This window comes from Phoca vitulina, unplaced genomic scaffold (assembly GCF_004348235.1).
Source record: "Phoca vitulina isolate PV1807 unplaced genomic scaffold, GSC_HSeal_1.0 scaffold24, whole genome shotgun sequence".
NCBI lineage: Eukaryota > Metazoa > Chordata > Mammalia > Carnivora > Phocidae > Phoca > Phoca vitulina.
Window position 1 is genome coordinate 18,173,780 of NW_022589727.1, and position 21,384 is coordinate 18,195,163.

The following is a 21,384-nucleotide window of genomic DNA, read 5'->3' on the forward strand; positions in this document are numbered from 1 at the left end:
AGTGAAGGGATATGAGCTGGCGACAGGCCGCGTCTACTACACTTTCTTCCCCTGAAATATATGCTTGCGTACACAGCAGTGCTAGAAACACAGGGGGAAGTTGACTTCCTCTACTGTCTCCCTGGAATGGCAAATCAGGAAAAGTGATAAACATAAGCCACAAATAGAATAGGAAATTTCCTCATTAGGTTTCTGGCTTCCATACTCTTGGACATTTGAATTCCTTTCCTAGAAAAAAACTAAAGGCATAAGGAAGCATCCAACTTCTGATACGTCTGTTCCCTGTTTTACATTGTTAAGAGTAGGTAACACCCACAACGACGTGCTAAAACAGTTTATATTCATCATCTCATTAAACTTTCTGAAAAGCTTTGTGAAGTAAGGGATATAATTTTTGTCCCTCAAACTTCTAGAATATTCTAAACCATCTGACAGAAAGCTTGCATGCCTGAAACTCCATTGAAATTATAGGCCCAAGAGAGCAAAAAGTGGCTCAGATTCACATGACTTCCAAGAGCAAAGGTTTTTTGTGAAGGGGGGGGGGGGGGTGGCTTTTCCAAGGGGCTTCCCTCTAATTGTGAGGAAGTGGGAAGAGATGGATTATGGGGAATAGTAGAGCAGGAGACAAACCCCACTGGGATCCGGACTTGTCAGGAGCTGTCTCATCAGCAGCTGGACATTTTGGTTCAGGAAGCAACTAGAAGTCCCACGGCGCCTCAGCCCGCAAGAGAGGCCTCCGCCTCACCGAGGACATCCCAAAAACATGACATTAAGGATCGCATTCTCTGTGGACGGCACTGCAGTTGAATGCTAGATATGCTCACTTATTTTTCAGAGCACAGACGGCTTCTGAGGAAGCTTATTTCCTATAGGAATAGTAGTACCCACTGACATTTGTCTTTTGAATGGACAACATGCCAAGCTACGTCACCGGATACCCAGCCCCATTCGATCTGTCCAGGAATGCACGCTCCCTGAGTGTGAAATGATTAACATTACTGATTAATTAGCAAAAGCCTTTTGAGCCAGGGATGGTTTAATCAGTAAGTGTACGCTGTGCTGTGTGCATTCGGGAAGACCAAGAAATGCTGCAGAAAGTTCCAGGCCTTCACCCTCTGAAATTCTCAATTCTCATTTTATCAAGGATTCCATGTAGAGTAAAATAAACCACACATTCAAAATTTATGGGGACTAAAACCTTCTGGCAGTGGAAAGGTACACTTCACATTCTGAGGTCATAGAAGTCTTTATGAACAAAGGAGAAAAAACCATTTTCAGTAAATAGTATTCATCATCTCAGGACCCTGCCCTCTGGGAGAATAATTGTTCCTCACCTCGAGGATGATTAACAGAGATATTCCAATTTGGTCTCTGCTTTCCACACTCAGGCATGCAGACATTATGCTCGCATTTCAATGCTGAGGAATTAAGTTATATTGTTTGGCAAATTAGGGAACTGGAAGCATGACGCATCTGTCACCTACCACTGGTGCTATTATTACCATTATCACTCATGTTAGGAAAAAAGAGTTTCTGTTTTGGATTTCTCCGTTGTGGGGGGAGGGGCAGGGTGAGGAGAGGGATGGGGGCTCGAGCTTCTACCCATTTAAACCCTAGACATTTTGCCTCAGCGAATCCTTATTAAAGTTTCAATCACAACGAAAGCAAACTTACAAGATGGAGGGGAAGTAGCCGCTGGCTGGACCTGTGGCTGAGGTCCGGTGGCTGCCCAGAGAGCACAGTACGTTCTTCAGATCCTCGGATGAGGGCCTTGCTCCTTTCTGGAAGCAGGTGCCAGGCCTGGCCCTGGTTTGGAGCTCTCTGAGAGTAACACGTTCTGCATAGCTGGCTCTCTGCGGCTCAGCACTAGTTCTTAGGGGCAAGTGATAGAACGGCCCGTGTTTTAAGGCTTCAGGTGTTGTGCAGAATTCCCCATCAGAGCCCAGGAGCTGACCGTGCATTTCCAGGTGCTGGGATTTGGGCTCCGATGAGCCTGGAGCACGGTGGCCGTGTGTGAGCTGGCGTGCTCCAACAGCTGCTCCCCGTCTTGAAGGCCAGGGCCAGATGGCGGTGAGTTTATAGTTGGTGGCATCAGACCCTACGGTCAGTTCAAGAAGATGCGAATGTAAGCCGATACATAACCTTTGAGGAAACGACATGGCAACAGTTACAGCCACAAACATAAAAGTGTTCCTCCCCTTTGACCTAGTTCTACTTCTGAGACTAAGAAAACAAATAAATAAGTTTATCTTCCGTGACATCTTCATTCTAGTGTTGCTTATAATCACAAAAAGTTGAAACAACCCCATTGTCTAAGTGGTTGGAGGTTGGTTAAATACATTATGATAAATTCATGTGATGGCATGTCCTATAGTCAAAGACCTGGGAAAATTCACCATATACTTTTTAAAACCATAAAAAAATATATACAGTATGACTGCAATTTTGTAAGGAAATACATGTGCATTTAAAAAGAATACAGATGTCGTACTAAAGACCTACAGATTTCTGAGTGATGAGCTCTGGGTGATTTTCATGCCTTTCTGCCTATTCTGATTTTTCTATAGTGAACATAGATACCATTTGTATTCAATTGCTGGCTTTAGGCCATCATTCCTGAGAAAGAATCTGGTCTATCTGGGCTGGCACCGACCCACCCGAAGTTGGAGACCAGGGAGCTGGGAGAGAGACAGGAGTCCATGTGGTTGGGAGGGCAGAAGATGCGGCCTGGGGATTTTGTGTACAGCATCGCCAGGGGAGTGGGCAGAACGGAACTGAGTCAAAGTTCTCTGTGGGGAAGTGAGACCACTTCCCACCTGGGAGGAAGGAAATGTCAGCATGTTCTGCTCAGGGCCAATGTCCTCTGCCAGGGGGTGACTGCGAATGTGACAAAAGCTCAACAACCCCCGTACTGAGAAGTGAGGTCAGGAGGTGCCCTGGGAGGTGCTAAAGGAAGCAGCCCATGAAGACACGTGACTGCTCCGTAGTCACGTGATGCCCCCGGAAGTGACTGATGTCCAGATTGTTGTGCTGTGCTGTTGGTCTTCTCACAGTCCGGGTTTCTCACCCTCCCCCGCCCTCCTGGACCAAAAGGAAACCAACTGTGGACCTGTCACGGTCAGCGAGCCTACTGTCCCTCCGGAGCCTCCTACCCCAAGGTCGGCCCAATCCGGGAGGGACTTTGAGCCAGGAAGAAGACACCAGTGATAATATTTGTATGGCACTTTACGGTTTACAAAGAATTTCCACGATGGTTCAGTTGAGGAGCTGTAAACATTCCTTTCAGAGAACACGCATGTACAGTCTGGGAAGGGGCACGCCGAGGGCTGTTTCCTTAACTGTAATTCCATCCGTGACACCCTCGGCTGCCTTCTGGTGGCAGGGATGACACTCGGATAAGGCGGGGGGACAGCTGGTCTTCAAGCTCCTACCAAAGGGAAGGAAAACCGGTGGTGTCAGTGGATTCGCTGCCCCTTTCTAATGAACCTAGGAAGTGCTAATGAATGATCAGCACTAGTAAATCACTTTCAGTTAGGTTAACACCGGAAGCCGGAAGAGAGAACCACCCATCTGGTGTAGCTGGTGCCAAGGCAGGTAAAATGGAGGCTCTTCATGCAGACTCAGTGTCTGGTGGTGATCGCCTGATGAAGTTTTCATTGGGAGGTCCAATGTTTTCAGAAAACACCTAACTTAAGGTCGTGCAATTCAATGTCTGAGTCAGCACAGCAACCCTAATGCGCACCAGCCAGCCTCTGTTGAATGCCCTCTGTGATGGGGAACTTGCTACCTCCCCAGGAGAATATTCCACAGTGGCGTAGGTGTGGTAGCTAGAAACCACGCCCGCAGGCCTGCAGTGTGAAGAGCTCGGGGTTGAAAGGAGTGTGGCTCCATTCCAGAGGGGGGAGGGCAGGGAGCAACAAGGATACCATATAGGATTACTATGTCCAAATTTCAGAATTATTATTTTTCTTCTGAGGGGCAAATACCATGGAGAAGACACAAAAATGCTTACATAATCTTCTTCGTTAGGAAGAGTGGTGCTGGGTAATAATAGTGGTCTAGTGCATGGCTCATTATTTTGTCGGTAAAACCAGAAGCAAGTCCTCCTTCTTATCTGTTAGCTTGTCATGCAAAGCTCTAATTATAGGATGTATAGCCACCTCAACTCCCTCCTAGACAGTCTTTGCCCTCAAGGAATTGATAATCATAATTGAGACTTGGTTGGTAGCAGACTATATGTGGGAAACCAAAGGGAAATAGAGGGTCATTAATTCGGTTTGTTAGTTATTTACTATTTTATGAATATTGTGTGTCTCCCCAGTAGGACTGCATATTCCCTCAGGGTAGGAATTACTTTTTCTGCCTGATTGTGTGTCCAACATTGAGCACACACGGTACCTTGCCGGTATGTGCGTAACGATCACCTGCAGAAAACTGTGTTGTAGGGGGCCCACTGAACACGTGCGGAGGAATTAGTACGATTAACAATGCCCATCGAGCCATCGGTTTAATGCTAATAAAACATCATCATTTAAAGAGTACACTGCCTTTATTTAACCCCATAAGTTATAACCCCTTAACACATGTACAATTTTTGTGTTTTTAAAGTGCTTTAAAAGATATTTATTTTTTTTTAACAGGTGGAAGATAATGTTCTTTAAAAGACATTTCATTTTTAGTGGGAAAGGAGATTACCAAAAGCGTGTAACAATTTGTTCATCATCTTCAAGAAATGGGATTTCTATATAAAATACACATGGAGCACTGAGTGCCAAGATGATGAGTATGGGTGGTCAGAATTCAAAATGAGACTTGCTAGCAACCCGGTCTAGAGGGTGTCTTAAGTCAAGAACGATCCTGCGGGGAGAGAGAGAGGTGTGTTGGGGAACTGGGCTCTTGGAGGTGACTTCCCTTGCTGTGTGATGGGTTTGAGTTAGTGGTCAGGACAGCCATTCAGACTGACAGTCCCCTGGGTGCCCACGGCTTCTGTGACAGGGACGGGAACGTGGTTCACTTGAACATTCTTCAGACAGCCAAAAAATGATTTCCACACCGGGAGCTTCAGTGTCTTCAAACCAGCTTCAAGAGAAAAGAAGAGGCATTCAGTGGATAATTCATACTGTCAAGTGAATGTACCCAATTTAAAAAATAGTCTTCTTCGAGCTCAAGGGACCGAGGGTCTCGGGCCACCCGGTCACCTCCTCCTTTGAGCTGGACCCCCACACCCCGGCCTGCTGTGATAAATCAGCAACAAGGCTACTCTTCAAGTTCTTCAAAGGAGCCAATTCCACAGCCCCAATCAATAAATAATAACTCTGAACTCTTGTGCTTTTTAGGGGTCATGGAAGACTCATAAAATTAACAAATCATTTGGAGGAACATAAAAGAAGGAAGAATGACAAGGCTCCTTCCAGGCAAAATTCCAGAACCTGCATGATCCTCCCATTCTGGCCCCCCAAAGCTTAATAACTCACCAGTAAAACTAAACACCTAGAGAGGAGAGACCAGTTTCTCAGCCCCTTTCCTGATTCTTTGCTGATATCAGGCTTCTAGGTTAATGCAGCCTCTTAAGAGGGGCTTATAAATGATAGGCTTGGGACAGAAGAAGCAGCAGTAAGATGGCCTGGGCTAGACAATGTGCCCATTGCTAGCAATTGGGTTTTCCCATGTGTTGGAGCAAAGGGCCTCTCTGTCTCCACCATTCAGCCAACCGCTGCCCAGCTAATCACCCATGGGCAGGGGCACTGGGTTTGCTGGGTTAAGATGGACATGTTAAGAGCTGACGTGGGGCAACACAGGTGTAGAAGAAGCCAAGACGAGAGTTACCTGGGACACCTCCAATGTGTAGTGGCTCAGGAGTGCTGGCAGGTGGGAAGGGGAGCCGTCCAGCTGTGTAGCTATTCTCTGCGTCCAGCTCCAGGTGTAGGATGTGTTGTTTTATGGTGACTGGGGGAAAAGGAAGCTCGTCAGGTCAGTCCCCCGAGGAGAGCCCTGCCCAATGTTTAATGTCTATGCTAGGGTGTCACCACGGGCTTCTGCTCAACTCATTCCCACGAGAGTGCTGTTGGTAGGAATTCGGTCAACCTAGACTCAAATTCAACTGATTTCTCAACACCAAGTGGTATTTAGGTGTTCCACATATATTACAGAACTTAATCCTTAAAATGAATCTGTGAGGAAGATATGATTACTCTTCTTTCCCAGAGAATACACTATGACTCTCAAGCATTGAGGAGCCTGACAAGACAGCTTGGTTGTAAGTTGAATGAGTTGGGAATTCCGACCCTCCGCTCCAGAGGCCATGTTTATTTCATGCGATCTTAGCTTCTTTCCAGGGAGACGCTGACTTCTAAAAACGGAGTCGCTTTTGACCCTCCAAATAAAATTCCTCCAATATTAACAATTGTAACTAATCGCCATGGAGTTAGCATTCCAATTAGACAGGGAGAGACTAGCTTTTTTATAAAAGGTATTTTAGCCAATGTGGTTTAATGTATCTCCAAACTAACGTGCCCAGGTTATTCATAAAACAGCAGATTCGGTTTGGGAGGCTATGCCCGTTCTCCACCCAGTGGTGTATCTACATCGCTTGCTGTAATATTAAATGGTGGTTGGAAAAAACAGCCCAACAATGAACTTCAACAACAGTAAGAGCAAATACCTACTGGGCACTTACTACATATTGGACCCTGCTGCGCACTTTACATACATTATCCCATTTGATTTTCACCCCGGGAGGTGGACGCTACTTTTCCCTCCATTGTGCAGAGAAGGAAACTGAAGATAAAGAGCAATTAAGTGGTTTGCCCAAGGTCACTCAGGTATGGGCTGGAACTGAGATTTGACCTTTGTTCTTTTTGATTTCAGAGCCAAAATCTAAATCATAATGTTATACTGCCTTGAAAACAAACAGAGCTTATCAGTTTTCTGAGCTAAAAAAGAAAGAAAGAAAGAGAGAGAGAGAGAGAGAAAGAAAAGAAAAAAGGAAAGGAAAGAAAAGAAAAAAGCAAATCCTGTGTAGGCGACGGAGGACGGGCTGCAGCGACCCCGAACGGCAGCGGTACGGCTGGGGCTGACAATGGACGTGTTCTCACCGCTGTTAACCCACCGGGGCTGAGCCTGGTCAGATGCTAATGGACTGAGGAGCTGAGGCTGCCTCTGGGACCTTCAAGTCCAGAAGGAAAGGGAGACTGTTTCAGTGTGTGACCAACAGGCCACCGGACATCGTACCTGTCACGGGGTGCCACTGTCCGTCACACAGAGACCGCTTCGGTGTCACCGATGTCAAGATCCCACCTGCCTCGCTGTCCACAGAGGCCGTGACCTGGAACACACGTGCATTTTCCCTTCAGAAGGGCTGGTAGAGCCAACTTCCCTGGCTTCTTCCCTTCCCGACCCCTCCCACCGCGCCAGCCCCGGAGCACTTTAGACATAAGCCCCCGCCCATACCAGGTGACCATACGGGGGCCAGTGTTTGCAAGAATCTCTCGGCTGCATCCCTCCTAGGCAAGCAAGCTGCAAACCCAGGGCCCAGCCTGAAGTTGTTGCCAAAGGCCATGAGCCCTGTCCTCCCAATCCCAACCCCTCCCCTGTCAGGCTGAGCTCAGAGGGCGCTGACGAGCACTGAAGACCCTCCTCAGCTGTTAATACGTGACGGCGGCTCTGTTTAGAAGGATGTGAGATTTGGAAGGCAAAAATGCTGGCTGAGGCGCACACCGTGCTGCAAGGCCCAGACAATTATAATAATTCCATGAATGCATGCCTTACACAGGGGTCTTGTTCAAGGAATTTAGCGAGCTCATGGATGGCATTTGACTGGGCACGCAGCAGGGGTCCGGCACGCATGCTAGGGTGTAGAATTCTGCATGCCCACTCTCTGGGCCAGGGCCAAGGGCTGAAGCAAGGTGAACGAATGCGAGGACAAAAATAAGCGAGCTGGTAACTAATTTGCATTAATTTGCATGTAGCTAGCCCAGGCAACTTTCCAGCTAAACAACGTCACTGCCGTTATGAAGGTCATCAGGTCTCGATTTTTGTGTGCGTGATTGTTTCCTCTCCAGAAGCCCTCCTGGAGCCCCTCCCGTCCCCTGAAAAGCCAGCCTTCTCTCCAGGCCAGCAAGCTGCTCCTGCCTCTGGCCTGAGGCCTTGCTCAGACTTAAAGGCTGCATCTCAAATACAAAGAGTTCTAGGAGTTTGGGCTCTTTTATCTTCTTCTGGGAGTTTTCTCCTCACCGTTAATAAGCTGTGGAAGGGTAGAGGTGAAGGAAAACTGCTTATTATGGCTGAACAGAAAAACACAGGCCCAGAATGGAGCCACTCAAGGCAATTCATCAAACCAGTGCTGAAGACCTAACCTAAGTAACGTCTCAACCTCCCCTAGAAACGTAGTCTTAATAGATCAGTCAGGAATTTTCTGAACAGCACCCATGACATTGTAATCTGTCACATGGACCTTCTCCAGCACCACGCCCCCAACCCCACCCTGAAAGTTAGGTGAGGTAATCCACCTACTAAGACCCCCTGCCCTTCCCCTAATGGAAGGTGACCTTGCCTGGAAGAATCCTTTCTTTTCCTTTTCTAATGACTTCCTTGCCCCACCCTCATTCCTATAAAACCCTTCCATTTTGTACAACTCAGAGCCCTCCTCTACTTGCTAAATGGGATGCTGCCTGATTCATGACTCGATTAATAACGTCAACGAGATCTTCGAATTCACTCAGTTGAATTTTTTCTCTTTAACATTATCATGATTTGCTCTTTGCCTTGAGGCCTTCCTGGAAGGATTTGGTTTTTAAAAGAGGTTTTGAAAAGGAAAGAGATAGGACCCCAGGGGTGAGAGTAGGGTACTGACCAGGCCCATGCGGGATGGGCAGGAGGCCACAGAAGGCTACACTGAAAGAGGATTCCATGCCAAGCCAAAGGAAGCCTGGGGAGCAGACCAAGGGCCCAGGCTGGCTGCAGAGGCCAGAGATGCTGGTGGGTGGTACAGGGACCATAAGGGAAATCTGAAACTGACTCAGTAGACACCAAGCCATGGGCATAGACCTGGTGTAGACAGCTGTTGAGAACATCTATCCCACAACTCCTGGCACTGCCCTTAGGAATAAAAGTAGAGATGTGACAAGGGTGAGGGGGAAGAGAGAAAAATGAACATTTATTGAGTATATGACAGTTCCTATTCTCTTGACAAAAGCCCTAAGATATAAGCATTATCATCCACATTTTAAAGATAAAGAAAGTGAGTCTGAAGTAGGTTAAGTAGCTTCCCTAGGGCCATATAACTAAGTGGTGCAGGTAGAATTCAGCCCGGCTTGTTTGAGTTTTCCCAGTTTTAAAGATGATGAACAGGAAACATGATGACCAACTGACTTGCTAAAGGAAAACACTAAGTTAGCCCTGAAATCAGGTCTCTTAAAACAAGATGGGATCCCACTCCCTCACAACGCCCCCTGCTGTGGTCTCCGGAAATGAAGGTGGTTCTAACGGAAACCCACAGACCCTGTCATCACACGGTACGCACCTTTCCGGCCTCCATATAAACACATAAGTGCCTCCCCGGCTGACTCCCGACGTGTATTAGGATGCCAGTGAGGCTTCTTGGGCGAATGCTGAAGACCAGCTTAAATTCGGGCCCCAACAGCACAGAGTTAGCTTTCAAAAGAAAAAAAAATTAGAACATCATAATTCAAGAAAAAGGACCGAGTTCTTCAGACTCCAAGACATAAACTCTTCCAAACTGCCCCTTACCTAGGATGACATGACCTCCTTCCTGGGAGAAATAAATGCCTTTCTCCAAAGAGCCGCCCACGCAGGGGGACACACCAACGCTCACAGAAGGGGTGTCCAGGGGTTTCAGATCCAACCGAAAGTTCCTCAGGCATCCCACAAAGCTGCTTTGGGGGAGGCTCTGCAACCAAGCGGAAGAGAAAGCAAACTGCATTCAGCCACACCTCCCAGACACACTGGGGCAGCCAAGGTTAAGGGCAGGGCAGTTGTCTGCAAAAGCGGGCAGGTAGGGGGATTCAACTATCCTGCCGGAGACAGGTGGGCCTGACGGTTGTATTTGGCTCCCTGCCCACACTGCCAAGAAAAACCTGCATACCAGATGTCCGGTGGGTGGCTGAAGTTTGAGGGGGCCACCAAACCAAGCGGTGTGTGTGCAGAGGGCAGGGGCGGTGGAGGCTGCTGGCCAGTGCTGGTCAGGGACCTGACCCTGGTCCGCACAGACGGGGCTGTAACAGGGGAAATTTCCGCCTTACGGTGTACTTAGCTCACCGTCTCTTTGCAGGTACAAACCACTTCTGAAGTTTTCATGAGCCTATGTGATTGCTTAATGCAGGGCAGCTGACTGAAAAAGAGGCCAAAACATTCCAAAAATAATAAAGTGTAAAAAAGCTTCCTATATTGTTGGGCTCAGTGCACCACCAACAAATCACGAATGCTGTGGAGTTAAAATAAGACACAATGCGTAGCATCGGGGGCATGCGTGGAGCACCTACAGGTGGCCTGGAACAAGGGCTCCTCACTTGGGGCCCAAGGATGCACCTCTGGGGATTCTGTGATCCCTTAAATTATATACCTATGTTCTCTGTATGTGCATTTTTCTGGGAAGAAAGACTGCAACTTCTAAGAAACTTTCAAAAAAAAAAAAAATGAAAGAATCACTGAATAAAACCCTTAAACTCCCTTCCAGAATAAATGCTTTTAGGACCCTGGAATCCTACACAACAGATACAGTATATGATAATTTTAAGACATGGTGATATTAGAGACGCATATTATCAACGATAAACTACCAAGTGGACTCGGCGATGAAATTTTTAGTTTCTTAAGATTTACCATCTAATACAATGAAGAGCCTGTATCTGAAACCAAGCTCAGACTGTCCAGCGAAGGTCATCACCTAACACTGGATCCCTAATGGCAGACTGCAGATTTTGGTTTCAGAGGCAGACGCTGACTGGATGTTGTCTGCCCTCTGAAAGGATATGGAGGAGAGTAGTCCATGGTTTGTACCCTCAAGGGGGAGGAATGCTGCAAGAAGAAGCTTGGTTTGTAGGAGTGATATACATGGAGTACTATGGGTTGTCCCGTATATTACGATGCTGAGTGTGACTTATTCAGGTCAAAAGAATACCCATATTGTGCTCTTGAATAGCAACCCCACCCTGTGATTTCTCTGAGAGGGAAATAGGTATAGAGGTTACAGAAAAGCAAACATTAACATTGAGGATTCTCTTTGGCAATTAATGTTATCTATTATATATGTATTATACCATATATCACATAGGTATTACACTATATTATGTAATATTCATTACATATAATACATATGTATTATTATGTACAGTATTAATATATACTGATTATATATAACTATATTATATATTATAAATATATATGTATATTATATGTATAATATAAAATAAAGCAAAACAATACTTTCTGACTTGCTGGGGCTTTGGCCCAAACCCCAGTGCAAAACTCAGGTGGGCCAGGCTGAGCCTATGCCCAGGCTGAGACATAGCGGCCGAGGCTAGGCCAGCCTGACCGCCTAGAATCCAAGTTGGCTGAAATTTCCTCTTCTAATTATGTCCATTTCCAGGCCCAGATTTGAGTCTTGGCCCTTCCTCCCTCACTGCAAGCAAACATCACAGCAGGACAGGCCAGCAGCCCCGAGGAAAGGGGCAAGAGGGGCTGAGCGTGGGGCAGCACATTCAGGGGAGGGCGGTCCTAGGCCTGAACTGTCGACAGGACCATCTTCCTTCACTGTGTGGGAGTGAAAGGCAAATCAGGGAGAAGACAGACAGCTGCGTGTGGTGCCCCATGTAAGGCAGGTGAGGTGGGGGCTCTGTTGGCATCGGAGGAGAGAGGAGGGACAGGGCACTCACGGAGCCCAGCCTCGGAGCCATGGCCACATCGAAACCTTGGCACTTTCCTAAGTTTGGTTCTTGAGATAATTTTATTTCAGATACCAAATAACATTAAAACACATATTCACTTATTAAGTTAGTCCTTTTTCACTTCCCTTTCTAACTTTCTGATTAAGACAAGGAACACATTCTAGTTTTGCGTTAATATGTCTTAAATGCCACTTATAATTACCTAATATAACGATCACTTGTCAAACTCTTTTTTTTCTCCAAATGGAGTATAGGCACACTATCTGACCAGACTTTAATAACACTGTTTTGTTTACATATATTTATATTTATGGTTACCTACTCTTTATGATAAAAAATACTGGGTTTCCATTTATGGGGAGACAAAAACATCCTTTAAAAATAAACTTAAATTTGGGGTGCCTGGGTGGCTCAGTTGATTAAGTGTCCCACTGTTGACTTCGGCTAGGTCATGATCTCAGGGTTGTGAGATCGAGCCCTGCCTCTGGCTCTGTGCTGGACGTGGAGCCTGCTGAAGATCCTCTCTCTGCCCCTCTCCCCCCAACAAGCGCATGCAAAAACAAAACAAAACAAAACAAAAACAACAAAACTTAGTGAGTTGACCAAGAGCAAGCCATTAAGTAATTTTTTTACCTGTGTTTGGCAAAGATGATGAAGGTGACACAAATTGCTAAAGTTTGGAAAACATTATCTTAAACAAAAATCGCCATCTACAACCTAAAACCTATGTTTCTGCATTCCCTGGAAGAGAAACTAACAGATTCCCATCTATAAAGCCATGGAGAAGCCCTAGATTCATTCCTCCAGGCCTGTGTGTCAAGCTGAACCTTAAAAGTGAAGGGTTGGGGGGGTGCCTGGGTGGCTCAGTGGCTTAAGCGTCTGCCTTCCCAGGGTCCTGGGATCGAGCCCCACATCAGGCTCCCTGCTCAGCGGGGAGCCTGCTTCTCCCTCTCCATCTCCTTCTGCCTGCCGCCCCCACCGCTTGTGCTCTCTCTCTTGCTATCTCTCTGTGTCAAATAAATAAATAAAATCTTAAAAAAAAAAAAAGTGAAGGGTTAGGAATGGGGATCATTCTCTGTGGGCTTTGGGACATTAATTAGGTATTTTAAAAAATTATTTAAAATATTTCAGATTCTTGAATATCTTGTATCTTATATAATTATAATGATTATATATTAAAATGTTTTTAATTGAGATATAATTGACACATAATGTTATTTTCAGGTATACAACATAGTGATTCTCTCTCTCTTTCTCTCTCTCTCTACATATATATATATTTATGTATATGTATATAGTGGTATGATTACCACAATAAGTCTAGTTAACATCCATTGCTACACATAGTTACAAATCTTTTTCTTCTTGTGATGAGAACTTTTATGATTTACTATCTTGGCAACTTTCAAATATGTAATACAGTATTATTAACTATGGTCACCATGTTGTACCTTATATCCCCAGGACTTAATTATTTTATAACTGAAGTTTGTACCTTTTGACCACCTTCATAATTATATCATAAGGTGAATTATTTTTATATATGGTTTTAAAACGTAACTATTTTCTTTTGCACCAAATGCTCACCATGCTGAGTGTACTTACCGTCCATCACCAAAGTTATTACAATATTATTGACCATGAACCTGCTGTACTTTTCATCCCCATGACTTATTTATTTTACAACTGGAAGTTTGATCTCTTAATCCCTTTCTCCTATTTGGCCCATCCCCACCTCCCCTTCTGCCAACCACCAGTTTGTTCTCTGTATTTATGAGTCTATTTCTTTTTTGCTTGTTTGTTCACATGTTTTGTTTTTTAGATTCTACATATCAGTGAAATTATATGGTATTTGTCTGATTTATTTCATTTGGCAAGATAGCCTCTAGGTCCAGCTCTGTTGTTACGAATGGCAAGATTTCATTCTTTTTTATGGCTGAGTAATATTCCTGTGTGTGTGTGTGTGTGTGTGTGTGTGTATCACACCTTCTTTATCCATTCATCTATCAGTGGACACTTGGGTTACTTTCATATCTTGGCTATTGTGAATAATGCTACAATAAATGTACGGGTGTATATTTCTTTTTGAGTTAGTGTCTTTCTTCATTTTCTTTGGGTAAATACTCATCAGTAGAATTACTGGATTGTATGGAATTCCTATTCTTAATTTTCTGAGGAACCTCCATCCTGTTTTCCAGAGTGGCTGCAGCAGTCTGCATTCCCACCAACAGTGCACGAGGGTCCCTTTCCCCCACATCCTCACCAACACTCATTATTTCTTGTCTTTTTGATAACAGCCATTCTGACAGGGGTGAGGTGAGATCTCATTGTGCTTTAGATTTGCATTTGTCTCATGATTAGTGATGCTGAGCATCTTTCCATGTGTTGATGAAGCATAACTACTTACCTTTGGCTTCCCTGAGGGGGATGATCCCAGGTAAACTGGTGCTCTGAGGCTGATGGTGGTATTTCCAGGCAAACTTCCCTCCTGGGCCCTCAGACCATCCACAACTAAGTGCCCCTTCTCTCCATCTTGCCCAAACACCACCTTAAGAGTAAAGAAAATATATTAATCATGTTTTACCTCTGACAATTGGTGATGTATTTTATTACTGGTCACAGGACATTTTTTAAAACAATGTTTTTCTGTTTCTTCAAGGAGCTTTAAAAGATCAGAAATTTTTTCCCTAGTATTGTCATCATCATCACCATTTTGTGAGATTATGTTAGATATTGAAGACAGTAAGCTAGAAAAGTGAGCTTTATAAGAAGGATTCCTTGGTGCGCCTGGGTGGCTCAGTTGGTTGGGTGTCGGACTCTGGTTTTCAGCTCAGGTCATGATCTCAGGGTCCTGGGATCGAGCCCCACTTTGGGCTCCATGCTCAGTGTGGAGTCTGCTTGTCCCTCTCCCTCCCCCTCTCCTCCTTCCCCCTCATGTTCTCTCTCTCTCATATAAATGGGTAAAATATTAAAAAAATAAAAAATAAAAGTCCTTCGGCAGGGCTCCTGGAGCAAGGGGCCATGGCTACTTCTTCTACTAACAAGGGAGGACACATTTTCAACTCTTTGCTAAAAGTCAAGATCCCTGGGCTCTAGGGTGGACTCCTCCATCTGACGGCTATGAGACCGTTCACTAATGCCTCCCCAACTTATACTCCCAGCTGTGACCTCTGGCCTTTACTATCTAGAATGGTGGGCTTGAATGTCTGACAGGCCACTCAACCCTAGGAGGTTCACAGCAGAACCCTGGCTCTTCCCCAGCTCTAAATTGCTCCTTCCCTGGCCACACGCCCCTTCTCCCCATTTTCTGTGTCTCAGTAGCAGTCCCTCTGCCGTCCCAATGGCTGGCCCCAAACCACAGGACTTGATTCGGACCCCTCTTTCTCTCACGCTCTACATGCGACCCCTAAGCGAGCCCTCTCGGTTTTCGGAGAACATGCTAGACAGTTTACTCCGTGCATGTTCCCCGCGGCCTCTTGAAGCGAAGGCAGCGGCGTCCATCTGGCCACTCGTACCCCCATTTCATCTCTTCAGCTAAAGACAGCTTTGAAAATATCCATCTGTTCCTACAATGCTCCTTATTTAGTTGAAGATTCTTCCGAAGCTTCAGAGACACTCAGAATAAAATCCGAGTCCTCACCTTGGCTTCAACGCTCCTATGATCTGGGCCCTGCCTGTCCCTTGAATCCCAGCTCTTATCCTTTCTTATCCTGTATCTCTTGCAATCTGGGATGCCTTCAGGCAAGATCTGGAAAGCTAGGGATGTGGGTCTTTAATTAGGCTTGTGTTATGCAGAAGGCATTCCGGGCTCAGAGAGGGGTCCCAGAGACCTGGACAGTGTCTTGACGGAGAGAAACGGTCCAGGCAGCAGGGGTGGGAGGGGAAGGGGACAGAGCCCAGGGAGGTATGGCGGGGACTGAAGAAGCAGTGAATAGAGCCCATCTTGGCACCGAGACATCCACGCACGACCTCCTTGCCCGGTGTGCGGAGCGATCTCCGCTGCCAAGGTGCTGGGGTGCTCGGTGCCTCTGGACACACAAGCTCGGCCAGTGTTGGGCTCCACGGCAGGCAGGAGGCTGAGACCCCTCTCCAGGTTAGTCGGGGGGACTCCGCGGCGGTGGCGGCTTCTCACGCAGCCCCGGCTCTCACCGTGTGCCACTGCCCATCGTTGCACTTCTCTTTGCTTTTCAGCCTCAGCTTCTTCCCACCTGCCCCCAAGGCAAAGACGAGCCGTCCCTTGGAGAGATACAGCGCCATGTAGGAGTTCTGAGAGCCCCAGTAGAACACGAGGCCTCTGGGGGAAGCCGTCCGCACGTCCACAGCAAACCGTGACCTGTCGGGAAAAGAAAGCAACAGGCAAAGAAGGAAAATAGAGGGTTTTAGTGTTTTTAGTGTTTTTCTGAGTCCCTGAAGCCGGAAGAGAGGGTGAGGTGCAGACACCCCAACCCCCGTTATTCAAATGAATAAACTAAGGCATGTACTGATTCAATGACGTATCTCTTTGGGAATTTTTAAAAGCTATTAGAGTCCAGCTATTAAACGTTGTGCATATGATTTTCTTACACTATTGGGGAATAATGAGGAAGCTCTATGGCACACTTAGCTGCTGGTGTAAGTGCTGGCACATGGCACGAAAGAAGGTGCCTTACTGTTTAAAAAACATCTACATTTTAAAAAGTCATGGCAAAGTATATACATAACATAAAATTTGCCATTTTAACCTTTTAAAAGTGTATAGTAGGGTTAAGTACACGCACATTGTTGTGCATCCAGTCTCCAGAACTCTTCCCACTTTGCAAAACAGAAATTCTGTACGCATCAAACAACACCTCTGCATTCCCTGTCCCCCAGCCCGCCGTGTCCACCATTCTCCTTCCTGGCTCTCTGAATTTGATTACTCTAGGTCCCTCATATAAGTGCAATTATATAGTATTCGCCTGTCCGTGACTAATGGCTTATTTCACTTAGCAGCCTGTATCTTTTTAACCCGGTGAATATGCATTCCATTTTGTACACATGCAAGGAGAGGAAAGTTCTAAGGGGAAGTGTGTTGGGGGGGCGCAAATGGAATAACAAGGATTTGATTTAAGCATCAGGTAAGCATTTTCTTTCTGCAAGACATAGGCAGAGGCAGAAAAGTACAGATCTACCTTCTCCCACCCGCTTTTATGTTTCTTGGACCTTAATTAAGACCCCACTGACGATGGAACAGGAATTAAGCGAGCACCACGCAGTGAAAGAAGAAAATGAAAGTTAATACTCCTTTGCATGGTGGTTACATATCATATGCACATCTGGCTAAACAAGATTTACTTTGCATGAGAATTTACATTCACTCCTTTACCCAGCCACCCGTGCATCCAACAAATATTTAAGGAGGCTGCAGCACGCATAAGCCTCTGTGGTGAGCCCTGGGAATGCAGCAATGGATGTTTCCCTCTCGAGCTGTTTCTGGTGCACAGGTGCACTGACGAGGGTGCCTAAAAGGACAGCGTGCAAAGGTGGTGGGGGACCCAGGTATCAGCAGGCTGTCATCACCCACTCCTTGGGTGACAGAGGCAGAACCTAGGTCTCTCCTGTTTAAAGCTGCATCCCCAGGGGGTGCCTCATACACAGCAGGCACTCGACAAATAGCTGAGTTGAATTAAGTAGTTAATTGAATAGCTGAATTAAATGGTAAATGGAAAACTTGGAGCAGAATCAGGAAATGAAAGAGAAAATGGCACTGTTACTTCTCTTTGCTTTTTAATATCGTGAGGCTGAGCAAACACTGAGAAAGTTGAATCTTTTAGATTAGGGAGTTTCCTTGAGGGTGATGTTCTTCAAAACGAAAGGGAAATCTATATATGTTAAATTAAACCAACCAGATGGTGACACCGCTCAATATTTCTCTTGGTGTAGCTATGTGCGGAGGCTTGGAGAATGAGGGTTAGCCAATTTAAGGAGGCTATTCGAACTTGCTACAGAATTAAAGTACTTTACGTATGTGGGCTTGCTTATCAGGCTTGACATTTGCTTTCCAGAGTTATTTCTTAAAGCAGCTTTCTTTCATAAAAGGCTAACTGACTAACACCCAAAAAAGATGCCAGTAGATTCAAATCCCAGCATATGATACAGCAGCTCAGACTCTTCATTGCTGGTGGATGGGAGAATAAGGCAGAGAGTGAAGTGGCATTTTTATACATTCACCAAAAAGATAAAATAGTGGTGCAGCATTTTAAAGGAGAGGCAACGAATTGCTAGAATATAAATTAGAATGAAAACAACGGAATAGCCCATATTCTGGACTTGCCTCATCCTGAAAATATACTCCGATGGCTACAATATTTGAGACTTCAATAATTTAAAAATTGTATCTACTAGTGATTGCTTTTTGCCACTTCCCTGTTAAAATGTTCCTTTTCTCATTTATTATGTATATGTTAGTGCTGCAAGGGAAGGTGCTGGGGTTGAATCATCAGAAGAAGCCAGAGAACTCGCCACACTAAGTGTGCTCTGAGAGGAGATGCGAGACAGGAAGGGGCTTTGTGGGGTGAGGGGAGGGCAGCGCTGGTGGGGGAGCGCCAGAGCCCAGGCAGGAGGGCGGGGAGGCTGGGCAGCATCTACACAGAGACTTGGTCTTGACCAAGAGCACGGTGATGGGGAGTGGGCCTTCCTCCCAAGAGGTAGCCCCGGGAAGGGCAAATAACTGAGGGGGACCTCACTTCTCAGTCTCCCTTGGCAAATCAGGGATCCCCAGCCTTTCGGTGGCACAAATAGAGATGGGGGGCTGCTGGCATAGGGTTCTCCTTCTGAATGCCACCCTTCCCTTTTCCGGCCTTCACATCTGCCTGTGAATCGTGCACTTGGCTTATTGAGTGGGCCTCCCAGGGCCAGCTCCTTGCAAGCTACTGCATCCCTCCCTGCAGGGAAAGCATTATCAGCTCCATTTAACTGATGAGAAAACTGAGGTTCAAAGAGATGTAGCAACTTGTGAAAACATTGATGATGTCAAGTTCATGGAGAGAAAGCTGAGGCTTAGAAAAGTTGAACAACAGCCTGTGGTATCCATCGACTTGCTGCTCCAAACCCCCTTTGAGTGAACCGGCTGCAGGGACACCGTGGGTGGCAGCCCCCAGCCCCCATGCCCTCAGATCTGCAGTGGCATATGGGTGACTCCCAGCCAAGGACTGAGCTCAACAGCAAAACTAGAGCCAGGCCATTGATGCCCAACATTGGACTCTTCTAAGGGGTGACCTTTGCTGCGGCGGCCCCATCGTTCACAGGTGCCGGGCCCCAGTCTCAGTGGAAGGCTCTTCCCACCAGCCCCTGCTGCCTCCACCTTTATCTCCCACAGGAACAACTCATCTCTTGCAACATCTAGTCCTATCTTCACGTCTGCATCCCAGAAGACCGATCTGGCAAATGGCCTGAGGTCACACAGCCAGCAAGTGGCTGAGTGGGGATTGAAAGCTTGGTCTTAAAGCCAGGCCATTTCGACCCTGGGAAATTCTTCTGTACATAAATCATAAAGGAATTTTGGCACCTTGTTATTTATGTCTCCAAATCACATGAAAATGACAAGCCTTGTTTCCCTTTTTTTTCTGACATAATTAATATCTCTGTTCACTCCCTCCTCCCCAGAAAAGAGGCAACTTGTTAGCACAAGAAGTCCAAAAGTGCTCTCTAAAAATGATCTATCTGGCACTGAGTCTACTTACAAGAATTATTTTTCTCTGACTATAGAATGTAGAGAAGAAAGGTGATTTATCATAGAAATAAATAGCAGCTTTGAAAGGAAGTATCAGTCATATTTTTGGAACGCCGTCAATTCTACACCAGAGTGGAGCGGATTGTTTCAGCCTCTGAGCAGCGCACGCGTGCTTTCCGGCGGCGGGGACGGAGCGCACTTGGGGCAGTCACGCGCCGTGTCCTGTGCAGGCCAGCACCTCTTTCCACAAAAGTGGTGTTGCCACTTCATTAGTGGCAGGTGCGTGGTGTCCTGCCGGCCGGCCTGCGCTGGGATACGATTGTGGAGTCAGGTTCTGAGTCGGTGTGGGGGCAGGAATATTCAAAATACCTGGGTTTCACCAACTCCTGGGGAATCGTGAATAGCAAGTGGCTGGTGGGCCTGTCCCCAAACCTGAGGGCTCCCTGACTGGCCTGGGCCCGGGGAGGTGGTAGGCAAGACTGGGCCTCTCGCCACATGTCCATGCTCTGTGGGAAGGCCACCGGCGTGTCCTGCAACGGCTGCAAGGTAGAGAAGCACAAACTTAGGACAGCTCATTATCGGGGGAAAGAGTATAGAATACTTATCTTGCTAAGAGCCTTGCTCAGTTTTTACTTCGATCCTAGGAGATTAATTCAATGGAGATGAATTCATCCTTGGGGAGGATGCACCTTCTTCCCATCTGACACAAGTCTGGTCTCTTTCCTGACAGCTGCTGCACCTGGGCCAGTGGGTATCCAGAGCCCCCCCTCCCCCCCCAACCCCCCCCCCCCCCCCCCCCCCCGCCAACACACACACCATGGAGCTGTGGAATAATCATAGTGCCTCTTGAGAGAGCCCGCACTGGGCCCACAGCCTGAGCCTGCACCGCCCAGTCCCCGGGCCATGCAGCCGCCAACCCGCCACCTCTCCTGGAGCCATTCACTTGGGTTTCTGCAGCAGGGCAGTGCAAAAACAGAGAGCAGGAACCAGAAGGGGTGTGTACGGCAGGGCGGGTGTGTGTGTGTGTTGGTGGGGGACCCCAGCCTGTCTCAACTTTAATTAGAATTGAGCCACACACAGAAGTGTGTCCTGAGCTTAGACAATGTGTTGAACTTTTGAACAGAACAAAGTTTTAATGCTGAAAAACAACTGTAATAAATATAAAGTAGGACTAGAAAAAATGTTGTTAGAAACTGAGACTCTCCAGCCATTCCTCCCTTTTTCTCGGCTAGGAAGAACCCAGATTTTGATCCTGCGTCCACGACTCCCACAAGACCAGAGCTCAGCTGGGATCTCTATTTGTTGAAGGGAAGAGTGGGGATTCGCTGTGCCAGGGATTGGATGAGAGAGGAAGATGTGACCTCCCTCTTGGCCAATGAGCCTGGAGGGGACGTAGGGGGCGGGGCCTCTGAGAAATAATATCTTTACTAATAAAGTCAAGCTGATCCGTGGCTCTAGTGCTGGGCATCGTCCCCTGAGTATATGAAGCTCCGAACTACGCAGGGTGGAGCTGAGGTGAGCTGAGACCAGCCAGGCCTTAAGCCTACCTGTCCTCAAGCTGTCCGTTATGTGACTTTATAGATCCTCTTATTGTTTAAGTCATTTTACACTTGGAGCTAATAACTAAAGGCTCCCCAACAAATTTAAATTCCTTCAAGATCAGGTTTTCCTCCCGGACCCAATTCCTGGACAGGGTGCTCAGAATGGAAACCTGATACCAGTTATTTAAAACGTTCTGTGCTTACACATTGCTGAGTGGAGATGAGCAATCATGCCCACGAGAAAGTTAGA

General features: G+C 46.6%; 1 protein-coding gene across 5 annotated transcripts in view; it reads right to left on the reverse strand.

The window, feature by feature from the left end:
* Nucleotides 1–4,527: 4,527 nt before the first annotated feature.
* Nucleotides 4,528–21,384, reverse strand: part of LAMA3 (laminin subunit alpha 3) — a 254,797-nt gene continuing 237,940 nt past the window's right edge. For all 5 annotated transcript variants that reach the window (XM_032421296.1, XM_032421298.1, XM_032421300.1 and 2 more), the window contains 8 exons: nucleotides 19,963–20,132; nucleotides 16,053–16,236; nucleotides 14,311–14,451; nucleotides 9,748–9,907; nucleotides 9,521–9,651; nucleotides 7,231–7,324; nucleotides 5,827–5,946; nucleotides 4,528–5,079 (listed from right to left, as the gene is read on the reverse strand). In XM_032421296.1, coding sequence (XP_032277187.1) covers nucleotides 4,934–5,079; nucleotides 5,827–5,946; nucleotides 7,231–7,324; nucleotides 9,521–9,651; nucleotides 9,748–9,907; nucleotides 14,311–14,451; nucleotides 16,053–16,236; nucleotides 19,963–20,132 — 1,146 coding nt within the window. In that variant the 3' untranslated portion in view covers nucleotides 4,528–4,933. The remainder of the gene's footprint in view (nucleotides 5,080–5,826; nucleotides 5,947–7,230; nucleotides 7,325–9,520; nucleotides 9,652–9,747; nucleotides 9,908–14,310; nucleotides 14,452–16,052; nucleotides 16,237–19,962; nucleotides 20,133–21,384) is intronic.